The sequence below is a fragment of the Taudactylus pleione genome, unplaced genomic scaffold (assembly GCF_031769625.1).
Source record: "Taudactylus pleione unplaced genomic scaffold, aTauple2 ptg000092l, whole genome shotgun sequence".
NCBI lineage: Eukaryota > Metazoa > Chordata > Amphibia > Anura > Myobatrachidae > Taudactylus > Taudactylus pleione.
The window spans coordinates 5,070,215-5,097,939 of NW_028284494.1; the positions used below are offsets into that span (position 1 = coordinate 5,070,215).

The 27,725-nt window shown below is 47.6% G+C and overlaps 1 protein-coding gene across 2 annotated transcripts; it reads right to left on the bottom strand.

The window, feature by feature from the left end:
- Positions 1-1,449: 1,449 nt before the first annotated feature.
- SETD9 (SET domain containing 9) lies at positions 1,450-17,370 on the bottom strand. 2 transcript variants are annotated; one of them, XM_088469462.1, is made up of 6 exons: positions 17,206-17,370; positions 14,353-14,522; positions 13,235-13,358; positions 11,681-11,796; positions 8,657-8,762; positions 1,450-1,768 (listed from the first exon to the last, which is right to left on the bottom strand). In XM_088469462.1, the coding sequence occupies exons 1-6, from the start codon at positions 17,307-17,309 to the stop codon at positions 1,681-1,683; spliced, it is 708 nt and encodes a 235-aa protein (XP_088325588.1). In that variant the 5' UTR covers positions 17,310-17,370; the 3' UTR covers positions 1,450-1,680. The 2 variants fall into 2 exon arrangements, with proteins under 2 accessions (XP_088325588.1, XP_088325587.1); XM_088469461.1 differs by having other exon boundaries at positions 14,173-14,522.
- Positions 17,371-27,725: the final 10,355 nt, after the last annotated feature.

Genomic DNA, 27,725 nt, shown 5'->3' on the forward strand with positions numbered 1-27,725 from the left:
TACACGGGACGATCAGATATCGTTGTCTGATCGTCCTCCATGTGCTGGATGTTTGATATCGAACATCCAGCAACATGCACCAACCCCCAAACGACGTAACGGCCAGCGATCAACGATTGCGACTCCCTATAGTAAACAGGCTAACCTGGTCGATATCACCATTATATGCACCATTATGAGGCAGACAGCACTGCAAAGGGGTAAAATGTATTTTCACGGATTCCTCAATAGATCTTAGGCCACAGGTGAGGGAGGGTAATATGTTAATACAGGTGTGAGGGAAGGAATGCGTTACTACAGAGGTGAGAGAGAAAAATGTGTTACAACAGAGGCGAGAGAGGGGAATGTGTTACTACAGGGGTGAGGGAAGGGAATAAGTTATTACAGTGGTGAGTCAGGGTAATGTGTTACTACAGGTGTGAAGGAGGGATTGTATTTCTACATAGGTGAGGGAGAGGAATGTCGAATGTGCTACAACACGGGTGAGGGAGGGAAATGTGTTACTACAGAGGTGAGGGAGGGTAATTACTTACTATAGCAGTGATGCATTACTATAGTGGTGAAGGATTAATGTGTTACTGGAGTGGTGAGATGGAAATGGAAACAGTACATATCTAAGGTCTACCTGGTTGAAACCAGGTACATCAGCTAGTATATACATAGGGGTATATTCAATTGAGCGCGAGGTTTAGGAAGGCTAAATCCTTGCGCCCCTCGTGCCCAATTTCGGAATCCCGGGATTCAATTAAAAAAAACAGTGGATGCGGGGTTTTCATCACTGAAAACCACGCGCCGCGTAAATTAAAAAATAAAAGTCACTTACCTGCCCAGGTCTCCTTATCTACTGGTAGTATCCCCTCTCTTTTGTTACCGGAGAGGGGGCTGATGGGAGGCTCCAGGGCTGGTGGGAGATGTAGTTCATTACGGGGGGGGGGGGTCATACTGACACCGAGACACACACACATTCATGCACACACAGTCACTCATATACACTTACAAACACCACACACTCACATACCCCTGCTGCAGAAGAGCCGGCTCCCGACGCAGGATGTAGAAGACAGCGCTGCCGAAGGTAAGTAGTTAAGGACTAATTACGCTAATTGGATACTTCCAATTGTTTCATTAGTCGAAGGGGGGGGGGGCGTGGGGGTGTCACAGCAAGTCCCGGTGATTTCCCTAAAATCATCGATATGAGAAAAAATCACGCTTGCTCAGGAAGTGCGTAAAAAAATACCTCCCGGCGCGTGTTTAAAAACAAAACATGCACCTAATAGAATGGCAAAAAATCTGCACCTGCTGGAAAAACCTCGCAGGTGCGGGTTTTTTGCTATTCTCACAGCCTATTGAATATGCACCATAGATTGCTTGGCAATACATTCTGGAATTGCATGGACTCTTTAACAATGCTGCAATGAAAACAGGCAATTTATTTTTTTCGTATGAAAATGTAAATATTTTATTTTTTGTCCCTTAAAAATAATAAACCCTTTAAATAAGTCACAAACTGTACAGAAATATGTAAATGAAGACACCGCAAGACTTCTTGATCGCTCTGTAGAATTGTGTCGCCAGCAGTGACCAGAGCACTTCGCGCATATATTTTAGTCGTTGGAACAAGGAGCCGTATTTTACAATCCACTGAGACCCTGCTCTCGTGGCCTCTGATCACGCACTGTCTTACTGAACAAGTGTAAAATAGTTTGAGAATAGCTCTTCTCCACAGTGTATGTCTCTAAAAGCAACAAGAACAACGCACCGCAATGGCCTGTAACAAAACACACAGAAGCTTAGTTTAATCACCAGGCATCAATTGAAGACAACCAACAGATCATACTGTGCACCTCTATAGTAAAGGAGAGATCAAATTCATCAAAAGTAATTGTTAGTAAAAGTAGATTGTGTATTATTATTATCCTTTATTTATATGGCACCACAAGGGTTCTGCAGTGCCTTACACAGTACATGAACAAATGAGCACACAAGAGAACAGATATTAGCAGTACAATACAATGCAGGACAAGGGCATGGATTACAAACATTGCTGCATTAGCTATCATAACACTACATAATATGAGATATGGTAAGAACTTACCCTTGTTATCTCTATTTCTACGAAGTCCATAGGGTTCCACAGGATACCTTGGGGTATAGGTGTGACGTCAGTCGCAGGGCACCAAAGAGTTAAGCTTTCAGCCTCCCAGGATGCACTAGGTCCCCCTCCTATACCCCGCCCCCGGGCCAAGGCACCTCAGTTAGTTACCAAGCCATAGGCCGGAGGAGGAGAAGGAAGAGAGAGAACAAAGATCTGGACACATACAAGAATCACATTCTCACCAGAGGGAGACGGAAAACCGGTGACCAGAGCAAAGCCCATCTGCAGCACAGGTGCGACAGGGCGGGAGTCCTGTGGAACCCTATGGACTTCGTAGAAATAGAGATAACAAGGGTAAGTTCTTACCATATCTCATATTTTCTACTTCAGGGTCCATAGGGTATCCACAGGATACCTTGGGGATGTCCCAAAGCAGTATCCTTTAAGGGTGGGGACGCTCCTGTGCAGAAAGGAGAATCCGCCGCCCGAAGGAAGCATCCTGAGAGGCGAAGGTGTCAAACCTGTAATACCTCACGAAGGTATGGACAGAAGACCACGTAGCAGCCTTGCAGATCTGAACTGCCGAGGCACCACGTCGAGCTGCCCACGAAGGACCCACAGACCTAGTGGAATGAGCCTTCAGAGAAGGAGGGACCGGTAGGCCTTCATGAAGATAAGCTTCAGAAATAGCCATACGGATCCAGGCTGCCAAAGTTTGCTTTGAAGCAGGCCAACCCTTTTTACGGAAGCCATAGAGGACAAACAAAGCGTCCGACTTCCTAAACGAAGAAGTGCGGTCAACATAAGTCCTTAAGGCCCGCACAACATCCAAAGAGGCCTCACCCACGGAAAGACCCGGTGAGTTAAAGGCCGGAACAACTATTTCCTCGTTAACATGAAACTGGGAAACAACTTTGGGAAGAAACTCGGGCCGAGTGCGGAGCACTGCCCTGTTCCCATGAAAAACCAAGAAAGGGGGTCTACAAGAAAGAGCCCCTAACTCAGAAACACGTCTGGCCGAAGCAATGGCCAGAAGGAAAACAGTCTTAGCTGTTAGCCATTTAATATCCACTGAGCCCAGTGGTTCAAACGGCGGTCCTTGGAGAGCCCTCAGGACCACAGCCAAATCCCAAGGCGCCACAGGTGGAACAAAGGGCGGCTGAATACGGAGAACACCTTGCATAAAGGTGCGCACATCCGGGAATGTAGCAATCCTATGGTGAAACCAGACAGATAGGGCCGAAACCTGTACCTTCAAAGAAGCAAGGCGAAGCCCATGATCTAGTCCTGCTTGCAGGAAGGCGAGAATCCGAGACAGACGAAACTCCCGCGGTGCATAACCTCTCGGTCGACACCACTGGAAGAACGTATGCCACACGCGATGGTATATCCTCGCGGAAGACGGTTTCCGAGCTCGTAACATGGTACGCACCACAGAGCTGGAAAACCCCCGGGACCTCAGCATGGCCGTCTCAACAGCCACGCCGTCAAAGACAGCCGAGTCAGGTCCGGGTGAAGGCAAGGACCCTGAGACAGAAGGTCCGGTCGTAGCGGCAACCGCAGAGGACTGTCCACGGACAGACCCTGAAGGTCTGAGAACCAGTGCCGTCTGGGCCACGCGGGAGCTATCAACAGGAGCGTCCCTCCTTCCTGTTTGAATTTCCGGATTACCCGTGGAAGAAGGGAGACCGGAGGGAACAGGTATGCGAACCGGAACGTCCACCGGACGGACAGAGCATCCACCAGAGACGCCCCTTCGTCTCTTGTGCGAGACCCGTACACCAGCAACTTGTTGTTGTGCCGGGACGCCATGAGGTCGATTTCTGGAAGACCCCACCTGTCCACCAGTAGTTGAAAAACGTCCGGGTGCAGGGACCATTCCCCTGGATGAATGTCCTGGCGACTTAGAAAGTCCGCCTCCCAATTTAGCACTCCCGGGATGAAGACCGCTGATATGGCCGGAAGATTGCGCTCCGCCCAAACCAGGATCCGAGAGACCTCTACAAGAGCCGCCCGACTGCGAGTTCCTCCTTGCCTGTTTATGTAGGCCACGGTGGTAGCGTTGTCCGACTGGACCTGCACCGGGTGACCCTGGAGAAACCGCTGTGCCTGCAGGAGAGCATTGAAGACCGCAGGGAGTTCCAAGATATTTATTGGAAGCTCCGCTTCTGTCGGCGTCCACCTGCCCTGGAACAAGTGTGGACCCGAAACAGCTCCCCAGCCCCGAAGACTGGCGTCCGTTGTCAACAGGACCCAATTTGGAACCCAGAACGGATGTCCCTTGTTGAGGTGGGTCGTCTTTAACCACCACGCAAGGGACAGGCGAACCTTCGGGGTGAGCACAATCGTCTGGAACTTCAGAGACTGAGGCAGCCCATTCCACTTGGACAGGATCAGGTGCTGCAGAGGTCTGGAGTGAAACTGGGCGTATTCCACCATGTCGAACACCGACACCATGGAGCCCAGTAACCTCATCGCCGAGTGTAAGGACACCCGGCGGCTGTGCAGACAACTGCGCACCCTTGACTGTAAAGCAGAGATCTTGTCCTCCGTCACGAAGATCCTTTGCTGTCCCGAGTCCAATAAGGCTCCAAGATGCAGAATCCTCCGAGACGGGATTAGAGTGGACTTCTGCCAGTTGATTAGCCAGCCGTGCCGTTGCAGCAGTGCAATGGTCAGGTCCAAGTGGTGTAACAGGAGCTCTGGAGATCCTGCCACCAATAACAGGTCGTCCAAGTACGGCAACATGCGGACTCCTTGCAGCCACAGAGAAGCCGCCATGACCGCCATCACCTTGGTGAAAACACGTGGCGCTGTCGCCAGGCCAAAAGGTAACGCCCGAAACTGGAAGTGGTCGCTGCGGATTGCAAACCGAAGGAACTCTTGATGGCGCAAAAGAATAGGGACATGCAGGTAAGCGTCCTGTATGTCCAATGACACCATGTAGTCCCCAGGTTCCAGCGCCAGAATGATGGACCGTAGGGTCTCCATCCGAAACTTCGGGACCCGCAAAGACTTGTTGAGTGCTCTGAGGTTGAGAATCGGACGATATGACCCATTCGGTTTCTGTACCAAAAATAGATTTGAATAGAAACCCTGGCCCCTCTGGGAGAATGGAACAGGCACTATAACTCCAGCCTGGAGCATAGTGTGCAATACCTTCAGCAGCTCCGTAGCCTTGTTCCGGTCTGACGGTAGACCCGTGGTGAAGAATCGAGCCGGGGGTCTGTGCCGGAAGGAGAGGGCGTACCCGTGGGAGACCACCTCCAGAACCCAAGTGTCTGTCGTAGTGAACGACCAACACCGGGAGAACTGCAGCAGGCGGCCTCCCACCCTGGGATCCCTCAAAGGGAGGCCCGGACCATCAGGCCGCAGGCTTGTCATCTGGCTTGGGGGCCGGACGTCTGGTACTCCATGCCTGTTTCCGGGGCTTGACCGATTTCTTAGGGCCAGCCTGTCGAGGAAACGACTGTGGTTTGGGCCTGCCCTGGGCCCTAGATGACCGAAAGGACGATGGTCCAGAACCAGAAGGAGCAGCGGCCGACGGGAGACAAGCAGATTTGGCTGCCGCCAGCGTGGCCACAATCTTATCCAGATCCGGACCGAAGAGAACTTCTCCGGTAAACGGCAACGCTTCCAGACCTTTCTTGGAATCTGCGTCCGCCTTCCAGGATCGCAGCCACAAGGTGCGACGAGCAGCTACCGCTGCTGAAGAAATTCTAGACACCAGAGTACTAATGTCTAGAGCCGCCTCGTTGATGTAGGTGGCCGAATCACGGAGATTGCCAATCAACTCCGCCTGTTCGGCCGGACAGTCGGATTCAAAAGAAGCCTCTAATGAATCCGCCCAGCGCTCCATCGTTCTGGCAACCCAGCAAATGGCTATAGCCGGCCGTGCTGCCCCCCCTGCAAGGGAATAAGCGGACTTCAGGCAGATTTCTACCTTGCAGTCCGTAGCATCCTTAAGGGAGGACATGGATGGCATCGGCAATGTGGCACTACGGACAAGACGGGTCACGTTGGAATCCACCTGTGGAGGGGATTCACACTTAGCAAAATAATTATCCGCGAACGGATAAGCCACTGCCAGGCGTCTCTACGGCTGGTATCTTTTGCCAGGTTGTTTCCACGCCCCCTCTAAATGGTCCACCAACTGACCCGAAAGAGGAAAGACTGTGGCATCGCCCTTCACATCTTTGAAAAAGGCATACTTAGATTTAGCCGCTGGGGGAACTTCGTCCTCAATCACCAAGGCTGTGCGGACCGCCCGAATAAGTCCAGGAATATATACTTTGGACTTAGCATCAGCGTCCTTAGTATGGAGAGGTTCCTGATCGTAAGGATCCAGAATCTCCCCATCATCAGACGTCCCTTTGTCATCCTCATAAGGAGCGGACAGAGACGCCACCGGCCTTTTATGAGGCCGCATCACAGACTCCCCTTGCAACACATCCGACAAGTGCTGTACAGAACTCGTCAGGGAGTTAACCCACGCTGGCTCCTGAGAACCCGGGAGCGGGGAAATAGGGAGACTGTGGGGTACCACCAATTGTCGTGGGAAACCCTGCATGGGTGACGACACCACAGACTGCTGGGACAAACCCATCGGAGTAAACGCGGGCTGCGAGCTAACTGGCCCACTAAAGCTGTTAACGCCTGAGCGAAACAAGCCCAGGGCGGCTCCTGTACCGGTGCTGTAACCGTAATAGGCCGCGCCATGGACAAACACTGGCGGCAAAGGCCCTCCGCGCTACCCTCCCCCTCCGCTAACGGTACTTTGCACGTGGTACACTGTAGCCGGAGGGGAAAATCACTTTCAGACATGATGGCACCACGTATGTGACCTCTCTCACCAATTAAGTATTAAATAGGCGAGAGACCACCCTGCAGCACCGCACTGCAAGGGCTTTAGCAGAAAGAACAGGGACAGTAATAAAGCTGACAGTTTTGAGAAGATAAAGTTACAGGCAGCAGCGCTAGCACAGTCACATACAATGCAGAGAAATAACAATTCCTGCAGTAACAGCGCTGATCACTCAACTACACAGACACAGGGCCTGGTAGGACACAGCGCTGCATACACAGACCTGAGCCACAGCGGAGGAGAGGTATGCGGGGGGACCCAGACCACGATGCTTCCTTCCAGGCTTCCAGCAGCGTTCACCATGCGTTGCAGAGAAGATGGCCGCCGAGGAGCAGAGAGAAGCTGGCCTGGGGGAGGAGCGCTGACACAGGACCAGTCAGCACAGTGCAGAGAGGGCTGTGTGCAGCAGGGGAGGCGCCGGCTGTGAGACAGGGAAGGCGCGCTCCCCTGGCATGCATTTAACCCCTGGGACGCCGCAGCGCTACCGCTCTGCTGCGGTCCGCTGTCCCAGGGGGTAGTGGAAAGCGCAGGTTCAGTACCTGGCTCCACGCTGCAGCCAGTCCCCAGGGAGCCCCCTGCCTGGGGACTTAGGACCATGTGACCAGCGGGGACCCACCGCGGTACCCCGCTGCTTACCTTTGTCCCCCTTGGATCCGGCCATGGTCCGGAACATCTGGGGTCACCGCTAGCTGTGACCCCAGATGCTCACCAGCATCCCCGGATCGGTACCGGCGTTCTGGTACCGGCGGGGGTGTAGGGAAGACAGCATGGACGTCAGGACTGACTGTCCATGCTATACATCCAGATGTGCAGCCACAGCTGCACTGAAGAAAGCTTCAGGGGCTCTTCTAGCCCCCACTCCGACAGGTGCACCCGACGCCGGCCGGGCACCAAACTAAACTGAGGTGCCTTGGCCCGGGGGCGGGGTATAGGAGGGGGACCTAGTGCATCCTGGGAGGCTGAAAGCTTAACTCTTTGGTGCCCTGCGACTGACGTCACACCTATACCCCAAGGTATCCTGTGGATACCCTATGGACCCTGAAGTAGAAACATCAGTAACCAAGTTAGTTGCCCTTGTGGGGAGTTAGGAGTAGATGATAGTGCTGCCAAATCTAAAGGCCATTACTCTCTGCTCATTCTCCTTGACCTCTCTGCTGCTTTTGACACTGTGGAGTGGACCACCCTCTCCTCAAGCAAATTCTTCAATCCCTTGGACTACGTGATACTGCCCTCTCCTGGCTGTTCTTCTACTTATCTGACTGCTCCTTCTGTCTCCTCTCATGACTCCTCTTCCCCCCAACTTCCACTAACGGTAGGTGTTCCCCAAGGCTCTGTTCTTGGACCTCTCCTCTTCTCCCTCTATTAATCTTCTTTAGGTGAACTCATCAGCTCTTTTGGCCTCCAATATAATCTCTATGCTGATTATACTCAGATCTACCTCTCCATCCCCTGACCTCTCCCCCTCTCACCTCACTCGTATCTCCAACTATCTATCTGCTATCTCTTCCTTGATGTCCCAGCGCTTTCTTAAACTTAATACTTCTAAATCTAAGCTGATCATCTTCCCAACCACGCGAATACCCTCACTTCCCACAATTTCATTATCTATTGAGGGCACAACCATCTCCCCTAGCCGCGTGAGCTGTCTTGGGAGTTTATCCTTGACTCCTCCTTCTCCTTATCACATAGATACAAACCCTTCCATATTCTGTGAGTAGCGGATATTCGGGATGTACTGTCTTAGCTCTACTGGGAAAGTGTCCGGTACATCGTATTCCTGATAGCACACATTAGCTGCATACTCTGTAGAAAGGAGAGGTCAATTAGCTTCTGCTCTTATAATTAATGGCCAATAAATATAACATACATCTAGCGTTATTCTAAAGAACTTTTATGAATATTCAAAAGGATATATCAGGCCTAAAATATTCCATATAAAGCCGTCAGTAGCCGTGATGAAACCTTGCAGAGCCAATAAGAGAGAAGGATGGAAAAAGGGCATCACAGATTGCAGTAAGTTAGATAATAAAGGGGCAGATGTATCAAACCTTTTAAAGTGCACGAGTGTAATGCTGGGTATACAATGGCAGATATATTAGCCGTCCAATGGATGGGCCAATATATTGTGTGTGCGTCGGCCGGTGTGTACCAGCAATATTTCTGAACGATGTCGGTCACAGACATATCGCGTCGGGTGTGCTTCACATTGCCCACAATATATTCACCGAACTTAGGGCTGTAAATATGTTCCCGAAGTGTACCGACACGGCCGCCCAATACATGGCACCTCTTCCCGGCACCTGAGTAGCTACCATAACCATATACTAGTGAAGGGCTCTGTGTCAGATCACTAGCAGACACTATCTACAGCCTGTCTCTGCTCATTGGTGTCGCTGCCCACAGCAGCTTCTTATGCCAGTGTGACACCCACGGCGCACCCCTGCCCCCCTCACCCACAACTCCCCGAATACGGGTGTTTTGGGGGGATATCCTGCAAATTTACCTTAATAGAGACAAATTCACATATTCTATATTAGTGTTTTTTGTGTGTGTAGATAGTTAGATAGATGGTTACATACAGTGCAAAACAGCTTAGCACCTATGAGCATAGCTATGGAAGTGCTCCTAAACATGCCAAAGGCACCATGTAATCTCCCACCACACACGTGGGTCTCGAGCGTGGTTAAATTAGAAAAAATATACAGGAGAGGGAAATGGGGAATATAGGGGTATAAACAGTGGTACTTTAACCTCTTGTCTGGCACGGTTGCATCGTTTGCGACCACACCAGGCTGTGCGTTACCTGACATGGTCGCAAACAATGCGACCAGTCAGAAACGTGCACTTGGGCGGCTGCCGGAAGATAATCTTCGAGCAGCGCCCAATGGCAGAGGGACCTCTCAACCCGTCTGCATCCCTACCAGTGACTGCCGTGCTGACAATCACTGCTGATTGGGCAGCCCAGCAGTACTCCCCTCCCGGCGGCTGCAGAGAGGAGCAGCCGCCGGGGAAATGTAAATGAACCAGCACTCAGCCTCCTGATGATCGATATTCCGATATATATTGCCAGTCGATATTTAAATATTTATGTTGTGTTTCAAAAAATATATATATATTTTTTTTTAATACAATTGAGTTGGATAAGTTTTAAATAGATCTTGACATAATTCAATCATAACAAAACAGACAATTTCTGAGCGTTTTCTTGGAACAGTGATTAGTCAGTGAAGTGCCGACATGTTGTAGTCTGAGAATGCAGATCATCATCGCCTTAGAACCTAGTGTTTGCTGAATATGGATTATAAAGTACCTCAGTGATGTAACAAGTTCCTAGTGATGGTAAATGATCAGGAATGTTGGTTCAGCTTACAAATATGGCTGTGCCCAGTTTACATAGGCAACTTATTCTCTTTTAGGGAAAGGTGTTTGTACCATTAGCAAACACAAAGGAATTTGTGTGATGGCAATCCTGCCTATTTATGGGGATTGACTTATTACATATTATACTGGATAAAGAGGGCCTGATTCAGCTTGGATCGCAGTTGCTAATGTGTACGCGATCGGTTGATTGTTGCCTACTGCGCATTCATCGCAGTGTGAGTGCGCGAACTCGCCATTGCAAACGCACGGACACCATGCAGGACATTAGCGGATTGATTGACGGGCAAAGAGCGTTTGGGGGTGGTGGTCTGGAAACCGCAGGCGTGCCTGTGCGTTTGAACGCGGATGCATGGGCATGCATAAATTAGCCTGAGCTATCCAAGTGACCTGGAAAGTTAGCAATTTGCAAGTAATCTGACCTGCTGCAATGCTGGGATGTCCAGATATGTCCGATGTTTGGGCGGTGTTATGAATAAGAGCGTAAGCAGAGGGCGTGTGTATGTTAACCGTGCGACGGCATTGCGAATGCATTTGCGTATATTCACCTAAGACCTGTCAAGTTAGTAACTGCGATCCAACCTGAATCAGCCCCAGAATTTGCTGATTTTTAAATCCTATTACAAAGAGTTTACTCTTTGTATCATTATACTGAATGTATTTCTGAGCGCTTAGTGCTTCTTGGAACATTTTGACTTAAGCTGGGTACACACTACACGATCCTGGCCGACGGCGCGACCAACGGAACGATATGTTGGTCGGCCGTACACACTAAACGATATACTGTACGATCGCACGATATAGCGTTCAGTGGCCACATCCAAGAGCATGGTGTCATTAAAGATATCTTCTGATCGGCCTGCACTGGAGATGCGATGAATGACCAGCAGGAGCACGCAATAGTCCATACACACGAAACCAGTGTTTCCCAACCTTGGTCCTCAAGGCACACTAACAGTCCAGGTTTTAGTGATATCCATGGTTGAGCACAGGTGATTAATTCAAAATAACTGAGGAACTAATTAAGACACTTGTGCTCAAGTATGGCTATCCCTAAAACCTGGACTGTTAGTTTGCCTTGAGGACCGTGGTTGGGAATCCCTGCACTAGATGATATGCCTGATATGTCTACTCAGATCCCTTAAGTCAGATGACATATCGTCTAGTGTATACCCAGCTTAACTATATGAAAAGCCCCCCTGGAGAATGTTACAGCTATGCTCATGCAAAAATATCACTGTGTACCGTTAAATTAAAAGGCTTTAGACCTATAAAGAGGCAATTAAGTCCTCCACACACATTCTGTGATGTGCAGTGACAGTAAGAGGCTAAAGTAGACATACCATTAGAACAGTTATTCACATACTGTCCTACAGCCAATGGGTTACGTGGGGAGCTGGTAAGCCAGGTAGAATCACACATTTTCAATGGACCTAGCTGATCTCTCCTGCTACAAGACCTGAAAAACAATTAATTACACTGGCAATTAAATTTCTATATAAGAATACTTCTCAGACGTCTCTCTCTATACGTTGCCCTCTATACAAATGCAATTCTCAGTGGTCTATTCCAAAGAATGGAGGCAATTAACTTATTTCAACACATACATGGAGCCTTTATTAGGCTGCAAGATTTTATACATATAACTTAAGACAGGTTTTGTATTTGCAAGAACAAAATGATTTGGGATTATTGTCACGGTTAGTGTGGTCTGTTTTTATATTGTAGAAGAGGGTTTATAGAATAAATCTACAAAGGCCAGATTATGTATTAGGGGGTCTATTTACTAAGCAGTGTTAGGAGACAGAGTGAAAAGTGAGATGACAGTTGGGAGCTGATTGGCTGGCACCTTATCACTTTCTTATCACTTTTCACTCTGTCTCCTAACACTGCGGTACGCTCCCATTAAGGCCAATCTTCCAGGATTTATAGACAGATACAGAAGGGAAGATTATAGGCAACTAAACCTGTGTCCTGTTATCCCAAACAGAACTCCTCCCATGGTACAGTATACCAGTTCAACAATCATAATGTTGACATTCAGCCTGTGGACAGAAGAATGTCGACCAGGTCTAAAAGTTGTCATTTGAAATGTCTATATTGACAGTGGCATAACAATGTCGACATGTTGAACATGTCAGCAATATGCGTGTCGAAGGGCCTAACCCTTATAAATTCATAATGTAGACATTATGGACAACATTCAGAATGATTCAAAGTGGTACATGTGCCGTTCCATATATATTTCAAGTTTTGCCTTTAGTGTACATTAAAAATGCCTAATATTGTTTGCTGAAGTGTGATATTACCAGAATAATCTGTTATTACAAATTTACCCTGAGCAGGTTTTCCCATTTAAAAATAAAATAAGGCATCTATGGAGGAGATGTACTAAGCCTTGGAGGGTGATAAAGTGAAGAGAAAAAGTACCAACCAATCAGCCCCTAACTGTCATTTTTCAAACACAGCCTGTAACATGACAGTTAGGAGCTGATTGGTTGATACTTTATCACTCTCCCCATATAGTCTAACGAAAAAAAAAAAAAAGAAGGAAATGTAGACCTACTGATACACAACTACTATGACTGTTACAGTGATAGCAGTGGCACGGGACACTTGCAGGGGTGCCTCAGGTTGATAGTCCAACACCAAATCAGATTATTTAAGGTCAACGTGATGTAAATATGTGGACAAACAGAAGCCAAAACCTGTCCACCACCCAATAACTGAGCCTAAGGATGACAGGTCAGCACAATTTACTACGTTTTATTCCGAATTTCTCAATAACAAACTTTTAGGGGTGCCGTGAAAACAATGCTGATACTCTAGGGCGCCATGGTTCAAAAAAGTTAGGGAACCACTGAGTTATTGTATAGTCCACACACAAACGGGCAAACCTGTACACAGACTGTGAGATCCCCTTGTCATTCCCATCAATGAGAATGCCATCCAGGCAGCGGAAGATAAAGGGGTTTCCAATTGACTGAAATAAAATGGGTTCATACTTCTGGTAAATTGCGCCTGTTAGGACAAAGAAAATAATCACTTAAAAATTAATTATACATCACTCATAACTTTCCCTATTATTTCCAATACACATTTACCAAATAGAATTAAATCATTTTTGCCTAAATAACATTTAAGATTATTTTATGTCCGCTGCAAGTTGGAATTGCCCAACCTAAATTACTATTAAAACTGATACATAGCAAGCAATAGTCTGACAGGAAGGGATAGCAGCAGCTATACTGGAGTGCTATATATATTAAGGCAGCGGTTTCCAAACTCCACCATTACAGTCCATGTTTTAAGGATATCCTTGAGCACAGGTGACTTACTTAGTACCTCAGTCAAGTTGATTTTACCATTTGGACTCAAGAATGGATATCCTTAAAACCTGAACTGTAGTGGCGGAGTCTGTATTAAGGGAAAGCTGTAGCGCACCCCATATGCAGTTATCTACAAATAGCTACATTGAGAGTACTGTACATCAAAGTGAGATACAAGGTGAATGGTCAGCGTGATGCTTGTCTGCTGTAATAGTCTATACACTGCATATGTTGTCACATAAAACAGATACACTGCATATGTTGTCACATAAAACAGATACACTCATTGGCTAATAGTAAAGTGACATCTGAATAAAATCAGTAAAATGGGTATAGTTATGTATGTCAGTAATCACACAGGTACCAACTGTTAATGCTACCCAAACCTTGGATTTCTCCATCCTCTGCAACTCATACATCACTATAAAGGCAGACTAGGAAAATGCATTTTGTTTAAATAGGGTAAATTTAAATCTTTGCTTTAGATACGAAAAACAAAAACGTACCAGGGTACATAGATACTACAGCTCCTTTTGGAACAAACCCTTTAGAAACAAATACTCCAGTCCCAGCAGCATCCAGGGAACTGAGACGTCTGTCAATGGAGAAACCCAGAGAGTTGAGGAGTATGTCATCTGCCTGGGGTGTGACATTACTGTGTAGGCACCTCTCCTGATTACCAGTACCTGTCAGCCGATACAGGGATGTAGTGGTGTCAGGAAGAAGATCCAGGAGGTCTTTTTGTCTGTTTAAATCTGCCCTGAATATAGCCTGGAAAAGGCCTACTAGTGTGGAATACACTTTAGCATCAGGAATCACTTTGTCATTGTGACTGTCACTTACATAGCGCATGTTCCTGTTGCAATAGAACAAAAAAAAAAGGAAACAAAGTTAATGAAGTAATTTAGAAGAAAATGTTGATGCACTGTCAAATAAGACATACTGTGATTTTTCAAATTTTTTTATTAACATTGGTTTTAAAAAAAAAAATTACATATCAGGTGCTAAATGCCCTCTGCCATAGTGAAAGATGTAGGCATGAGCTGCGTAACGCAGACTGTTCTTGTGGAGGAAGATCTCAATTTCCCTTCCAGAATGTGGCCACGTGCCATTACCTTGATGGTATGGTCACAAAGGAAGTTTTCAGCAGCCATGTCAATAAGAACCACAACGAAAACAGCTATAAACATTGTCCCATAGATATCCATTAGATTTTATCGGATGTCACTCCGGCAAGTCGACTCTAGGGGGGGAATTCAATTGTTTGGACGGCTACACTAATTTAATTATCGCGCTTATTGCGCCCAAAAGTACCAGGACTACACCTCTCTAAAGTCCTTCCCACGATGCGAAAGGTGCCGTCTTACATTTCTGCTCGCCGCCTTGCGAGGCTGTGAGCAGAAATGTCGGCAGTACTCGTGGAATCTGTATGTAATGCCGGCTGTCGGGATGCCTCCTGTCAAAACACAGACAGCGGCATCCCGATGGTTGGTATCCCGATAGGGGTCAGGTAGGTATACTTACCCTCCCCCTTCTCCCCATGCCACACCCTAACCCTCCCCGTTAGTGCCTAAACCTAAGTCTCCCCCCTTCATGCCTAAACCTAACCCTCCCTCCTTAGTGCCTAACCCTCCCCCCTAGGGGTGCCTAACCCTAACACCCCCCCAATACCTAACCCAGCTACGCTGCCTAAACCTAACACTCCCCACCCCCCCACCCGCTGCTAACAGCTAAGGCCACCCCGGACACCTCGTTCGGACTGGCATCCTTCTGGATTCCGGCGTTGGGATTAAGATAGGCGTCGGTATTTTGAAACCTATCTTAAGTCCCGTGTCGAACACTCAGCCTCGGGATTCAGACCGGCGCCATGCCGTCCACCCGACTGATAACTACATCCCATACTCGCGCATGAATGGCAGAACAATTGAATTGCTGCCGGTGGGCGCCCAAACAAAAATTTTATTCCCTCCTGGGATTCACTGTCAAACCCTGCTGACAGTCAATGGACAATGCGGCACTACTGAAATCAAAGAGGGGGATTCGGTTCTCTTTGCAGGGAGAATTGCCCGAAGCTCTTCAATTGACAGCATCGTGTCCGGCACTTAAGCCGGAAAATTCATCTGGGTTTTATGGTCCCCATACAAATACTGACGGATCGCGGGATCCTGCCAGGAGATTGGAAATGCCAATCGGCGGCCATCTATGTTCCAAGATCCGTCAGCGGATCACTGAAGTTTTCCATGTTAAATTTCACAGATGTGCCAATCGCCATCATATTTTGATCGTGATCGACAAATCAGTGAAATCCAACATGTTGGATGTCAATGATCCTGCAATGCCGGGTTGCAGGATCGCAACATTATGGCGATCCGTCGGAATGTATGGGCCCCTTTAGTCTAGGTAAACTATCTCCTGGCGGGCCGCAATGCTGTCACATAGTAACGCAGCCACTAGCCACAAGGTTTACCGCGATCGTAATTGATTAGCTCCAGGTACTTAAACCGGGAGCTACATCCCCGAAAAGAGAACTGAATTCCCCCCACATGATTCTGACAACTGATTGGCACCTATTGTTTCATAAAGGCACCGTGTGCTGACACAGGGAAGCGCTGTTTCCTTTTTCCTATGCTACACTGTACTGCCATCTTCTAGTCATTCTTATAACTAGTTCTGTAAACATCTAGTGATAATGGGGGAGATGTAAGAAGCCCTGAAGCAGTATCAGCGCACATTATGTGCGCTGATACCACTTCTTCCCGGTGCATGATTGGGGGTCTGGGCGGTAAATGACAGAGGCGCTATGCGCCCCTGTCATTATCGACGCTGCTATCTATAAGCAGCGCCGTTAGCATGGGCCATGTATGAACGGTCAGATCGCCTGACCGTTCGGCCCAATGTAGCTATCGACGGCGCGCAGGGATCTTGTGATACTTGCGAGATCCCGCGCATGTTCAGTGGAGGCGGCCGTGACTGGCACACATCGCATCAGTACTAGGCTGATGCGATGTGGTCTCTAGTGGGTAGTGTCGAAGGGGGGAGTTAACGGTCCGAGTGCTTCGCCTCGGTAAAGAGGCGAAGCGGTAAGCGTTATAGATGCCTGTTAAGTGCCGCTATCCTACATCTACCCCAATGGGCGGTACTGTCATGCCCAGATCACATTGCAAGTGTGATCATTATTAAATGGGGGGACAAGGCCATGTATGGGGATACTGGGCGGTAGATTTACTATCTCTCGGGTTCACAAAACCACAAATGATTGGTGACTATGTAAAGCCAGCGGATAGTAAATCTACACCTTACTTTCTGATCATATTTCATTGATTATATGACTACACTCTGTTGCATCATATGCCAATGCATTTCCCCAATACATGTTACTATCGGTACATTGCAGGTTGTATTTGTATAAGAGAGAGAGGAGAGAGAAGAGAGACAGATTGATTTAATGAAAGGAGTTGGTGCACAGAACAAGCCCCAGACAGTGACACTCCGTACATGTGTTATATGACAGCACTGATCACCACGCTCGGTAAACAGACCTGCGGCTTCGAGACAGGTTTAGAGCAACCCAAGGAACGAAGCGATACTTGTACGATCTCCACCGAGCGAGAAGTGCCCGCAGCACAGAGCCAGTGGAGGGCATGATGACTGCTGCCGGCCGAGAGAGCACAGGGGACGGCCATGAGTAGAGGAAGGAGGAGGAGTCGACACACACGGAGGCGGGGTAGAGGGAGGAGACTGCACACATGGAGGCGGGGCAGAGAGTGGAGACGGCACACATGAAGGCGGGGTAGACAGTGGAGCCGACACGTACGGAGGCGTGGCAGAGGGAGGAGACTGCACGCAGGGAGGAGGGGCAGAGGGAGGAGACGGCACACAGGGAGGAGGGGCAGAGAGAGGGGACGGAACATACAGGGAGGTGTCACACACAAGGACGCACGGCATAGGGAGGACCCACAGGGAGGCGGGAAGCAGAAGAGAAGACGTCACAACAATAGGTCACACAGAGGAGACTTCAGGACAGGACACAGGGAGACGGGATGCACATGGTTATATTCCCCCTCTATGTGCACTTGGATGTAGGGAATGACGTCATTATTGAGTCAGTATTGATTTGTGATGTAGATGCTTTGGGTCTGCAAGTTTAGGGGTCTATTTATGAAAAGTCCTGTTTAACTGAAAACAGGGCTGGTCAGAAAGGGGGTTACTGTGGAGAGTTCATGACCTCCAGCGGTACCTGTGGCTGGATCGCTATGGGGAGAGCGATTCATAGAAGAAATGAAAGCTCAGCTTTCCGTTGCGCTGCTGCCTATAGATTCGCCATCCCAGGATGGCGTAATCTGTGCCGTGAAATGAAAAGCGCAGGGAAGTTGAATACTACCTCCTCTGCCCATCATCCCTCTCTTGCTTGGCCCTCTCTCTTTACCAGGGTCTTTTACAGCAGATCTGACGTGACCTGCTAGTCTCAGACGCCGGCGCATGCGCGCACACAGGGCCGGATATCGGACGCCAGCGATGGGGAGAAAGGACCTGCTAACAGGTGCCGGTGCCTGGGAAGACTGCCTCCATTCCTACACCACGGAATATCAGAGGACCGCAGAAGGTAGGATCACCGATCATCTCTTTTATCGTTTTGCCTTGCCCAAAAGGAATGTATGCATGAATTGCAACATAAAACTTTTATATATCGCAGTGAACTGATGCAATATATGGAGAAATATATCACACCTGAACTAATACATGTACAAGAATAGACCCCGTAGTGTCTAAAGCTGGGTACACGCTATAACAAGGGTGGCCAAAACGTCGATCAACCGCGGACACTTGACCAATTGATCACGGTGGACGTCCAGGAGCAGCCAGCAGCAACCAATAAGAGTCAGACAGATTCTTATTGGCTGCTGCACCCAGGGCCGACGCAATGCGCATAGCTGGGCTGGAGAGGCGCAGCTGCTGCCTACTTAATTTGCCGGGCGCCTGCTGAGATTTTGTTACCAGCGGGCGCCTGGCAGCTCCTTCCCTGCAGCGGCTGCTGTAGGCTAGAGCTCACCCCCTCTGGCTCACGCAGTGGGCACTGGACGTCTTTCCCATAGTGCCGAGCGGGATGGGGGGAGTAGGACAGCGGCAGGAGTAAGTATAGTGTTTGTGTGTGTCTGTCTTTTATGTGTAAGGAGCTCTACTAGGGCACTGCATAAGGGGCACTACTATTGGGGGTAGTGCATAAGGGGCACTACTACTGGGGGCTATGTATAAGAGGCACCATTGGGGGAACTGCATAAGGGGCACTACTACTAGGGGCATTGCATAAGGGGCACTACTACTGTGGGCATTGTGGGGGCACTATGTGTCGTAATGTGAAAGGACACTATTATGTGGTGTAATGTGAATAAGATTGTGCTACTGTGTGGCGTAATTTGAATTGTAAAAATGTAATCATGTTAAATAGCTATTATATAATAAGATAATTTATAAAAATTACCATTTTGGGGACGTTTTTGAAAAAAATTACTTTATAGCTAAAAAAAAAAACTGTTCTCTAGGAGGACGGAGCGAGGGGCAGGTGTGTGTGTGTGTGTGTGTATGTATGTATATATATGTATATGGTGAAGTGCTAAATGGAGTTTACATTTGTCCAAGGTTTCTGACCTATGCCTTTTAAGCCCCCAGAAAAAGTCTGTATCTGCTTGGTTGGAGTTTTGGGCTTTAAGTATAGGCCAGATAATGGGTCCTGGGGATGTGGATGTGAGAGAGAAGGGAGGGCTCAGTCCACAGGGCCATTTCAGGTGTTAGCAGGCTGATCAGTGATTGCACCTGGAAGAGGCTCATATAATGGGCCCCATACATTAGCGACGGATTTCCGCGATGCTGCAACCAGTTATCGTAGGATCGCAGAAATCCAACATGTTTGATTTCGGCGATTTGACGATCGCGATCAAAAAATGATCGCAATTGTCAAATCGCCGACATTTAACATGACAAATGTCTGCGATCCGGCGACGGATGGCAGAACATCGATGGTGGGAGGTCGGTGTTTCCACCCGGAAACGCCAGCATTTCCCATTAGATCGCGACAAACAGTCGCTGATGTATGGGCACCTTATGATGTGTCAGGGTTTGGCTCAGGGTCTCATTACCTGGGGAGATCAAGCAGTCAGGCTTGTTCAATAGACACTGTGATGTACCATTTGTAACTCCTGTGCATATGCCTATGTTGTGGTGAGGGCAGTAGGCCATACCCTGTTGAGGGAACTTGTTTATTATTTATTACCAGTTATTTATCTAGCGAACACATATAACGCAGCGCTTTACAGAGAGAATATTTGACCATTCACATCAGTCCCTGCCCCAGTGGAGCTTACAATCTATGGCCCTCATTCAGAGCCGCTCGCTAGCGGCCGTACGCTCGTTCCGAGCGATGTTCGCACATCTGCGCATGCGTACGGTTTTTAGTACGCATGCGCGAACCAGTCAGTGCGGCCGAAAATCGTTTGTACGCTATATAGCGAGTGCCTGCTATTTTGAGTGACAGAATGAGGCGTATGTGGGTGGTAACAGGGGAAGGTGCTTGAAAACGGGGGAGTGGAATTCGAACGCAGGAGTGCTTAAAGGTCAAAACGGACGTTTTAAGGGAGTGCATAATTAATACAGCAGCGTCATTGAAGACGTCACTTGGTTTTTTTTAACTCAGAACTGCTCGCAAAATAGCGGTTCAAAAAACCAACCACAAGAATAGCGAGCAGTTCATACGCTGTACGATGTACTCGATTAATCTAATAAATAGCGGACATGACGTATGGTGCGAGCGGCCAGGGGGCGTTTTTAACAAATAAACGAGCGTATGTTTTGCTCGCTCGTTCAGACTTAGAGGTGTGAACAGACTGCAATTTGCGAACGGATCATTTGAATAGCCACCCCTTGTTTTTGAACGAACAACCGCAAATAGCGAACGGCTCTGAATCAGGCCCTATATTCCCTACCACATGCTCACACATAGGTTAATTGGTTCCGAAAAAAAATAAAAAATTAACTCATCAGTATATTTTTGGAGTGTGGGAGGAAACCGGAGTACCCGGAGGAAACCCACGCAAGCATCTGTTGTTTAGTTAGTGCCCAGACGGGCATCATGATTTGGTATGTATAGTTTTTGGAACAACGAGTATGTTAAAATGATACACAGATGTATAGTTTATTACTATCAAACTTTATATGTCTATAAGCTATTTATGTTCATAGCAATGTTTGTTTCTCTTAGATTTATTGCTTTAAGTTCAAATGCTGTAAACCATAATTTTGGATTTCTTTATCTCATGTGTTTGAGAATTAGTTTGTAAGTTTTTCTGACAACTTCCAATAAAAAAAAAATAGGTCAAAAGTAATTTGTAGAAGAAAAAAAAAAAACACTGTAAACAGAAAACAAAATATATTTTTTTTTCAGCTGTGGAAAAAGGCAGTGGGACAGGAAAGGCCCAACATCCTTGTTCCCTTGTCCATTACTATAACAGGGATGTGACAGCTGCAATGGATTTTATCGCCCCTGTGCGTATACGACCCCTCATACCTCACCATCAAGCCCCTTGGTTTGACAATAGTGTTAGTGAACTCAAGAAAAGGGGGCATAGACTTGAAAGATGATGGAGGAAGACGAACCTGGTAGAGGATAAGTTAACACTAATCAAACATATTAGAGAACATCAATCAACAATCACCCATAAGAAAACAGAGGGCCTGATTCAGAGCCGGGCGCTATTTGCGCTCGCTCGTTCAGAAAAATGGGCCGGCTATTTAAATTGAGCGCTCGCTCTTTGAGGTCTGTTGACGCCTCTATGTCTGAGCGAGAGAACGAAACATGCGCTCGCTATTTTGTAAAGGCGCCCCCTGGCCGCTCGCATCCTATATCATCTCCGCTATTTATTTGATTAATCGAGTACATCGAAAGGCATCTGAACTGCTCGCAGTGCTTGTGGTAGGATTTTCCTACCGCAATCATGCGAACAGTTCAGGCTAAGAAACAACCAAGTGACGTGGTCGATGATGCTGCTTTGTTAATTATGCACACCCTTAAAACGCCCGTTTTGGCACGGCTGCGTTCGGATCACCACTCCCCGTTTTCAAGCACCTTCCCCTGTTACCACCCACAAACGCCTCATCCTGCCCCTCAAATTAGCAGGCACTCGCTATTTTGCGAGCGCTTGATTTCCATGACTGGTTGGCACATGCGCATTACGACCCATACTCATGCGCAGATGTGCGAACATCGCTCGGAGCGAACGAGCGGCCGCTTACAAGCGGCTCTGAATCAGGCCCAGAGTTCCTTTCAAATGAAATCATGGCAGCAAACAATAGGCCAGCTCAGCTTTTCCGTACAGTGGAGATGCATTGCAAACCAGCATGCCTGCAGCATTATGAATCCCTCTCCCAGGCAAGATGCAATGAGTTTGCAAAATTCTTTGCAGATAAAGTATTCTCCATCCGGGCTGGAATCTCCACAGTGCCATCAAAGGAGTGCCAAACTACCAAGCCTGCCAAGGTAAGCCACCTGTCTCCCTGGAACAGCTTTGAAATAATGGATGTAAAAGACATTGCTAAAATTATCAGAATGTTGCGACCCCCCACCGGTGATCTGGACCCTGCCTCAACCAAGTTTCTCATAGGGTGTATGGACATGATTGGCCCTGTAATTGCAAAAATAGTTCAATGCTCTTTGCAAACAGCCATTTTTCCAGAACCACTAAAGGAAGCAATTGTTAGACCACTTCTTAAAAAACCTAATTTAGACCCCGACTGCATGACCACCTATAGACCAGTATCAAACCTTTCTTTTCTAGGAAAGGTCATTGAGAAAGTGGTGGCAATGCAACTGGAAACCCACCTGTCTACCCATGATATTTATGATCCATTCCAGTCAGGATTCAGGAGAAGACATAGCACTGAAACAGCTCTGGTATGTGTGCTTAATGATCTTCTGATGGCAAGAGACCGAGGTGATTGTTCAATCTTAATCCTTCTGGATCTCTCAGCAGCATTTGATACTGTGGACCATGGGATTCTAAATCAAATAATTTCTCACTGGCAGGTCACAGAGAGTTTATTCTGGAGTAAACTCTTCATCACCAGTGCCACTTCCATGTGGTGTCCCACAGGGTTCTATACCATCTCCCATGCTTTTTGCAGTATACATGCTACCATTGGGTGAAATAATCAGTCGTCATGGCCTGGTCTACCACTGCTATGCAGATGATACACAACTGTACCTGTCCTTTGCTCCAGGTAAAAAGGACCCAATAACAACCCTAAATGGCTGCCTAGCTGAGCTTCAGGAGTGGATGAGTGCCAGTTGGCTGCGACTGAACCCTGATAAAACAGAGGTCCTTATGATAGGTCACAAGTCAGGGCTACAGCATAGCCAACCAACAGGACTTACGCTTGGGGGTTCAGAATTACAAAACACTAAACATGTGCAGAATCTTGGTGTTGTCCTGGATAGTGGCTTGACACTTAAGCATCAGGTATCCGCCACAATCAAATCCTCATTCTTTCATCTGAGGAACATAGCCAGAATCAAGCACAATTCCCTCAGAAGATCTGCCTAAAGTCAAACATGCATTTATATCATCACGGCTAGACTACTGCAACGCCCTCTACCTCGGTCTCCCAGCAAAAGAATTGCACCGCTTGCAGATGGTACAAAACGCAGCTGCCAGGCTATTAACCAACCAGCCATGTTCCAACCACATAACACCCACTCTCTACTCCCTTCACTGGCTGCCTGTCAGATGGTGAATTGCTTTCAAGATTGGTTTACTAACTTACAAAGTCCTACATGACCATGGCCCAGGGTACCTGAAGTAGCTTCTGATTCTTTACCGTCCCTCTCGATTACTGCGATCCGTTGACGAAGGACTATTAACAGGACCTAGAATCTCACGGAATTCGTCTGGGGGTCGAGCTTTCAGTTGTGTGACTCCAACCTTTTGGAACTCACTTCCCCGCACAGTTCGAGAGGCCTCCACTCTAGAATCCTTCAAAAATAGACTCAAGACTCACCTATTCACCCAAGCATTTCACTAATGTCCCTTGTTTAAGCTTATTTTGTATTTTGTACTGTAAAGGTAAAGCACTTTGAGTCCTTTAGGAGAAAAGTGCTATACCTGTATAAATAAAATTATTATTATCATTATTATAATCTGTCTCAAAACATCACCCAGTTTAATTTCTTGCTTGTTCCTGGCTATAAGGCTTGTTTTTGGGATGCACCAAATGAATTTTACTGTCTCATACAAAGAGACTTTCTCCTTTCAAACATTTAAAACACACACATCCATGTAGGAACATATCACATTCCTGAACCGCTTAGGCCAGGGGTTCCCAACCACGGTCCTCAAGGCACACTAACAGTCCAGGTTTTAAGGATATCCATAGTTGAGCACAGGTGACTTAATTAGTACCTTAGTTATTTTGATTTAACCATCTGTGCTTAAGCATGGATATCACTAAAACCAGGACTATTAGTGTGCCTTGAGGACCGAGGTTGGGAATCACTGGCTTAGGCTATTCTACCAGATTTCACAGCCTCTCCATAACATACGTTTACTCTCATGTTACATTCAAAACATCTACAGAGCACCAAGCTAACTGGATCTAACCCCACAGTCCAATAATGGCCCATAGCAAGAAAGTTACAGAAAACTGAGGGTATCACATAATCATCCCACCTCTCTGTCATTGGGTGTTCAGGAATATAGCTACTGTGCAGATTGCTTGTACTATTTAGTGCTTATCCCCCTGCTTCTGATATTATACACAGGCGCCATCTAGTGGCATCATTACCAAAATACATGTCTTACATGAATGGAAGAACATGGTGAAAAGAATTAGTCAAGTTTGGAATGGATCATTTCAGTATTCAAAACAAATAGTGTTATTAACAAAGTAATATGACAAAACAATAAAAACATATCATCTGCCTCTGACGCTTCAAACCCTCGTCTCCTGTGGGCTCTGTGACGCTGCCCTCTCATGCCAGTCCTTCTAGCTTTCTAACCGCTTCTCTGTTTCTACCTCGCCATTTTCCCAAGATGCTATTGTCCTTGGTCCCCTTCTCTTCTCTATCTACACCTCCTTCCTTAGTGATCTCATCAGATCCCGCAATACCCAAGTCTAGTTCTTCCCTGTCCTCTCCCCTCTATGCAGGGCTGGATTAAGGGCCACATGGGCCTGTGACTGAAAATGTTCAAGGGCCTATACTGGGAGGGGGGAGATCTGTGACCAGTGCTGTGTGGGTGTGGCAAAGCCACGTGGGTGTGTGCACAGCCTACACTATTAGCCCCAATGTCTCCCTAAATATCTAAATGTAGAAATAATGCAGAATTTTGTGAGAAAACTCGAATACACAATTTGAATTCTTATAATTTATGGATGACCATATGTGGCCAGCTAGGCATCTGGTCCTTATGCTGCCTTAATGACGGGCCTATATTTATATGTAGGCCTTGAGCTCCATCCGTCCAATTGTTAATCTGGCCCTGCCTTCATCCTTTCATCTCCATCAGTCTTTCTTCTAGCTCTTCCTGGATGTCCCAGCGCTTTCTTATTCTCAGCATGTCAGTGAGTTTATTGTATCCCCCTCTATCAAATCTCTTATTTATGCCCATGTCATCTCAGGTCTATGAATACTGCAACCTCCTACTCTCTGGTCTTCCTCTCAAGCAGGGCCCTCCACCTCTTGGTTTACACACTGCACTATCATGGTCTTCAGTGTGCTCCAGTTCACAGGCAACAACTCAGATCCTTTCTGTTCTCCCTTCCTTTTTATTTTGTATAGTGTTTATACAGTATGTAGTCAGATGCTGACTGTCACAATACCGACAACGGCATCCTGACTGTCAGAGTCCCGTCATGTTAGGGTTAGGCTGTGGGACGAGAGGGTTAGGGGGAGGGATATAATAGTTACAAAAATCTGTCAGGATTCTGACTGTCGGCATCCCGTACTCAGGGCCTGATTCTGCAAGGATCGTAATTGCAAAGCTGCACGCAGGCTATAGATATATGATGTATGCACGTAGGCTATAGATATGATGTATGCACGCAGGCAGCTTTGCAATTGCAACCCTTGCAGATATGGTAATGCAGCAGGGGGCATCACGTCTCTTGCGCATTACTTACCCGAGCTGCGTTGTCCAACGCAGCATCAGTTAATCTGCGTAACATCGGCCGGCTGTGGTGTTTCATGGGGTCCCGCAGCCGGCTGCCGCAATTTAGAGGAAGATACCAGGAAATCTCCGTCAGCCGATGGTGGTCCTGGCTTCTTCCCTCCCCGGCAAAGGCGGCAACACGCCTCCGTTTCAGGAAACTGAGGGCATCGCCGCTCCCTCCCTCCCCGCCCACAAACTGCAGCAAACTGTCAATCACTGACAGTCTGCGAGCGAGTTAGCAGGACCCATTCTGCACACATGTAGTGCCCTTGATAAAGGAAAAGTATGCAAATAAGGTTTTTGTTTTTTTTTGTTCTTTCGCTTTCAAGTAATCCAAGATTCTGTCATCACAATTGCAATATTCCCAAAAGCATAAGCAGAAAAAGGAGCCTTGTACAATAGTACCTTTATAACAAAACTGATTACACACAAATACAGATGTACTTACAAATAAAAGTAGGAATACAGCATAAATAGAATCTGAACATACAGCTCACCTACCAAGATTCAGCCAGGCTGGAGTGTACATAAAGCATTTTAAAAGTGGGTTCTGGATTCCCACTTTAGGGAGTCTCTAGCAGCGACTCCATGGTCCGTGTATGTCACGCTACAACCTGGACAGTCTTTTTCCAAAGCGTATACTTCATGTCTCACAGTCTCTTCTTTTCATCTATCTCAGAGGTTTCCAAACACGGTCCTCAAGGCTCCCCAACAGCTCAGGTTTTAGAGATCTCCATGGTTGAGCACAGGTGACTTAATTAGGACCTTTGTCAATTTGATTTAAAAGCCTGTGCTCAACCATGGATATCTCTAACACCTGAGCTGTTGGGGAGCCTTGAGTACCGCGTTTGGGAACCTCTGATCTACCTCACCAATGAGGGATCGTCTCTATCAACACTCCAGATTGATTACATTTCCTGGTTACTAATTCCAGTACTCCTTGTGTTCCAAACGCCAGAAATGGCTGCATTCAACAAGTTTATGGACATAGGGCCTAATTCATTATGGATCGCTATTGTGATCGCAGCTCCCAGTGGCGGAACTAGAGAGTGGTGGGCCCAGATGCAAGAATATGCTGTGGTCCCCCCTATGCAGTGCCCCCAGTAGTGGTCTCCCCCCCTACACAAAAACACCCCTGAATCCCTGCTCCTGCGCTCGCCGCCGTCCGCTTCTGTTCTCCCGCTCTGCACGATGAGAGAGACGTCATGACGTCTCTTCAATCACCCACTGCGGAAGGCGGAGCTCACGCGTGAGCTCCAGCCCGGCTCCCTCCATGGAAGCAGCAGCCAATGAGAGTCTGTCTGACTCTCATTGGCTGCTATAACAAACACACTGCCGCCGCTGGTGGCTGTGTGATTGTTACGGTGTACTGCTGTCCGCACTACACTTACATACTGTGGGGCCCGGAGGACACTGGCAGCAAGGCACCGGCTGCACCACCACTGGCAGCTCCGTAATCACACGCAGGTCTGCTGTGAAAACATGCTAATGAATGCTACCGCAATGCCGTAACACTGCCAGCATAGGGATGCCCACTGCCTCCCATTACCGTTATCTCCTTGTAGTCCTGTGTACACATCTGAAATATCGAGTGCCATCGGCCTCTCACGCAGTATTACAGCATCCCTGACCTTATTTAGAAATGACTAACCTCGTTGCACGCAGTAAGTACTCAAGCTGTGTATGCCATCGCAGTGGCTAATTTAGGCAAAACCATTCAACGGCGTTCAAACGCACAGGCACGCCTGCATTACGCCAACCACTCCCCCGTCACCACCCCCGAACACTGACTACCTGTCACCCACTCTGCGATGGCTTATCGTGCTCTGCGATCACAGAGTAGCCTTCATGCACTGTGATGCATACGC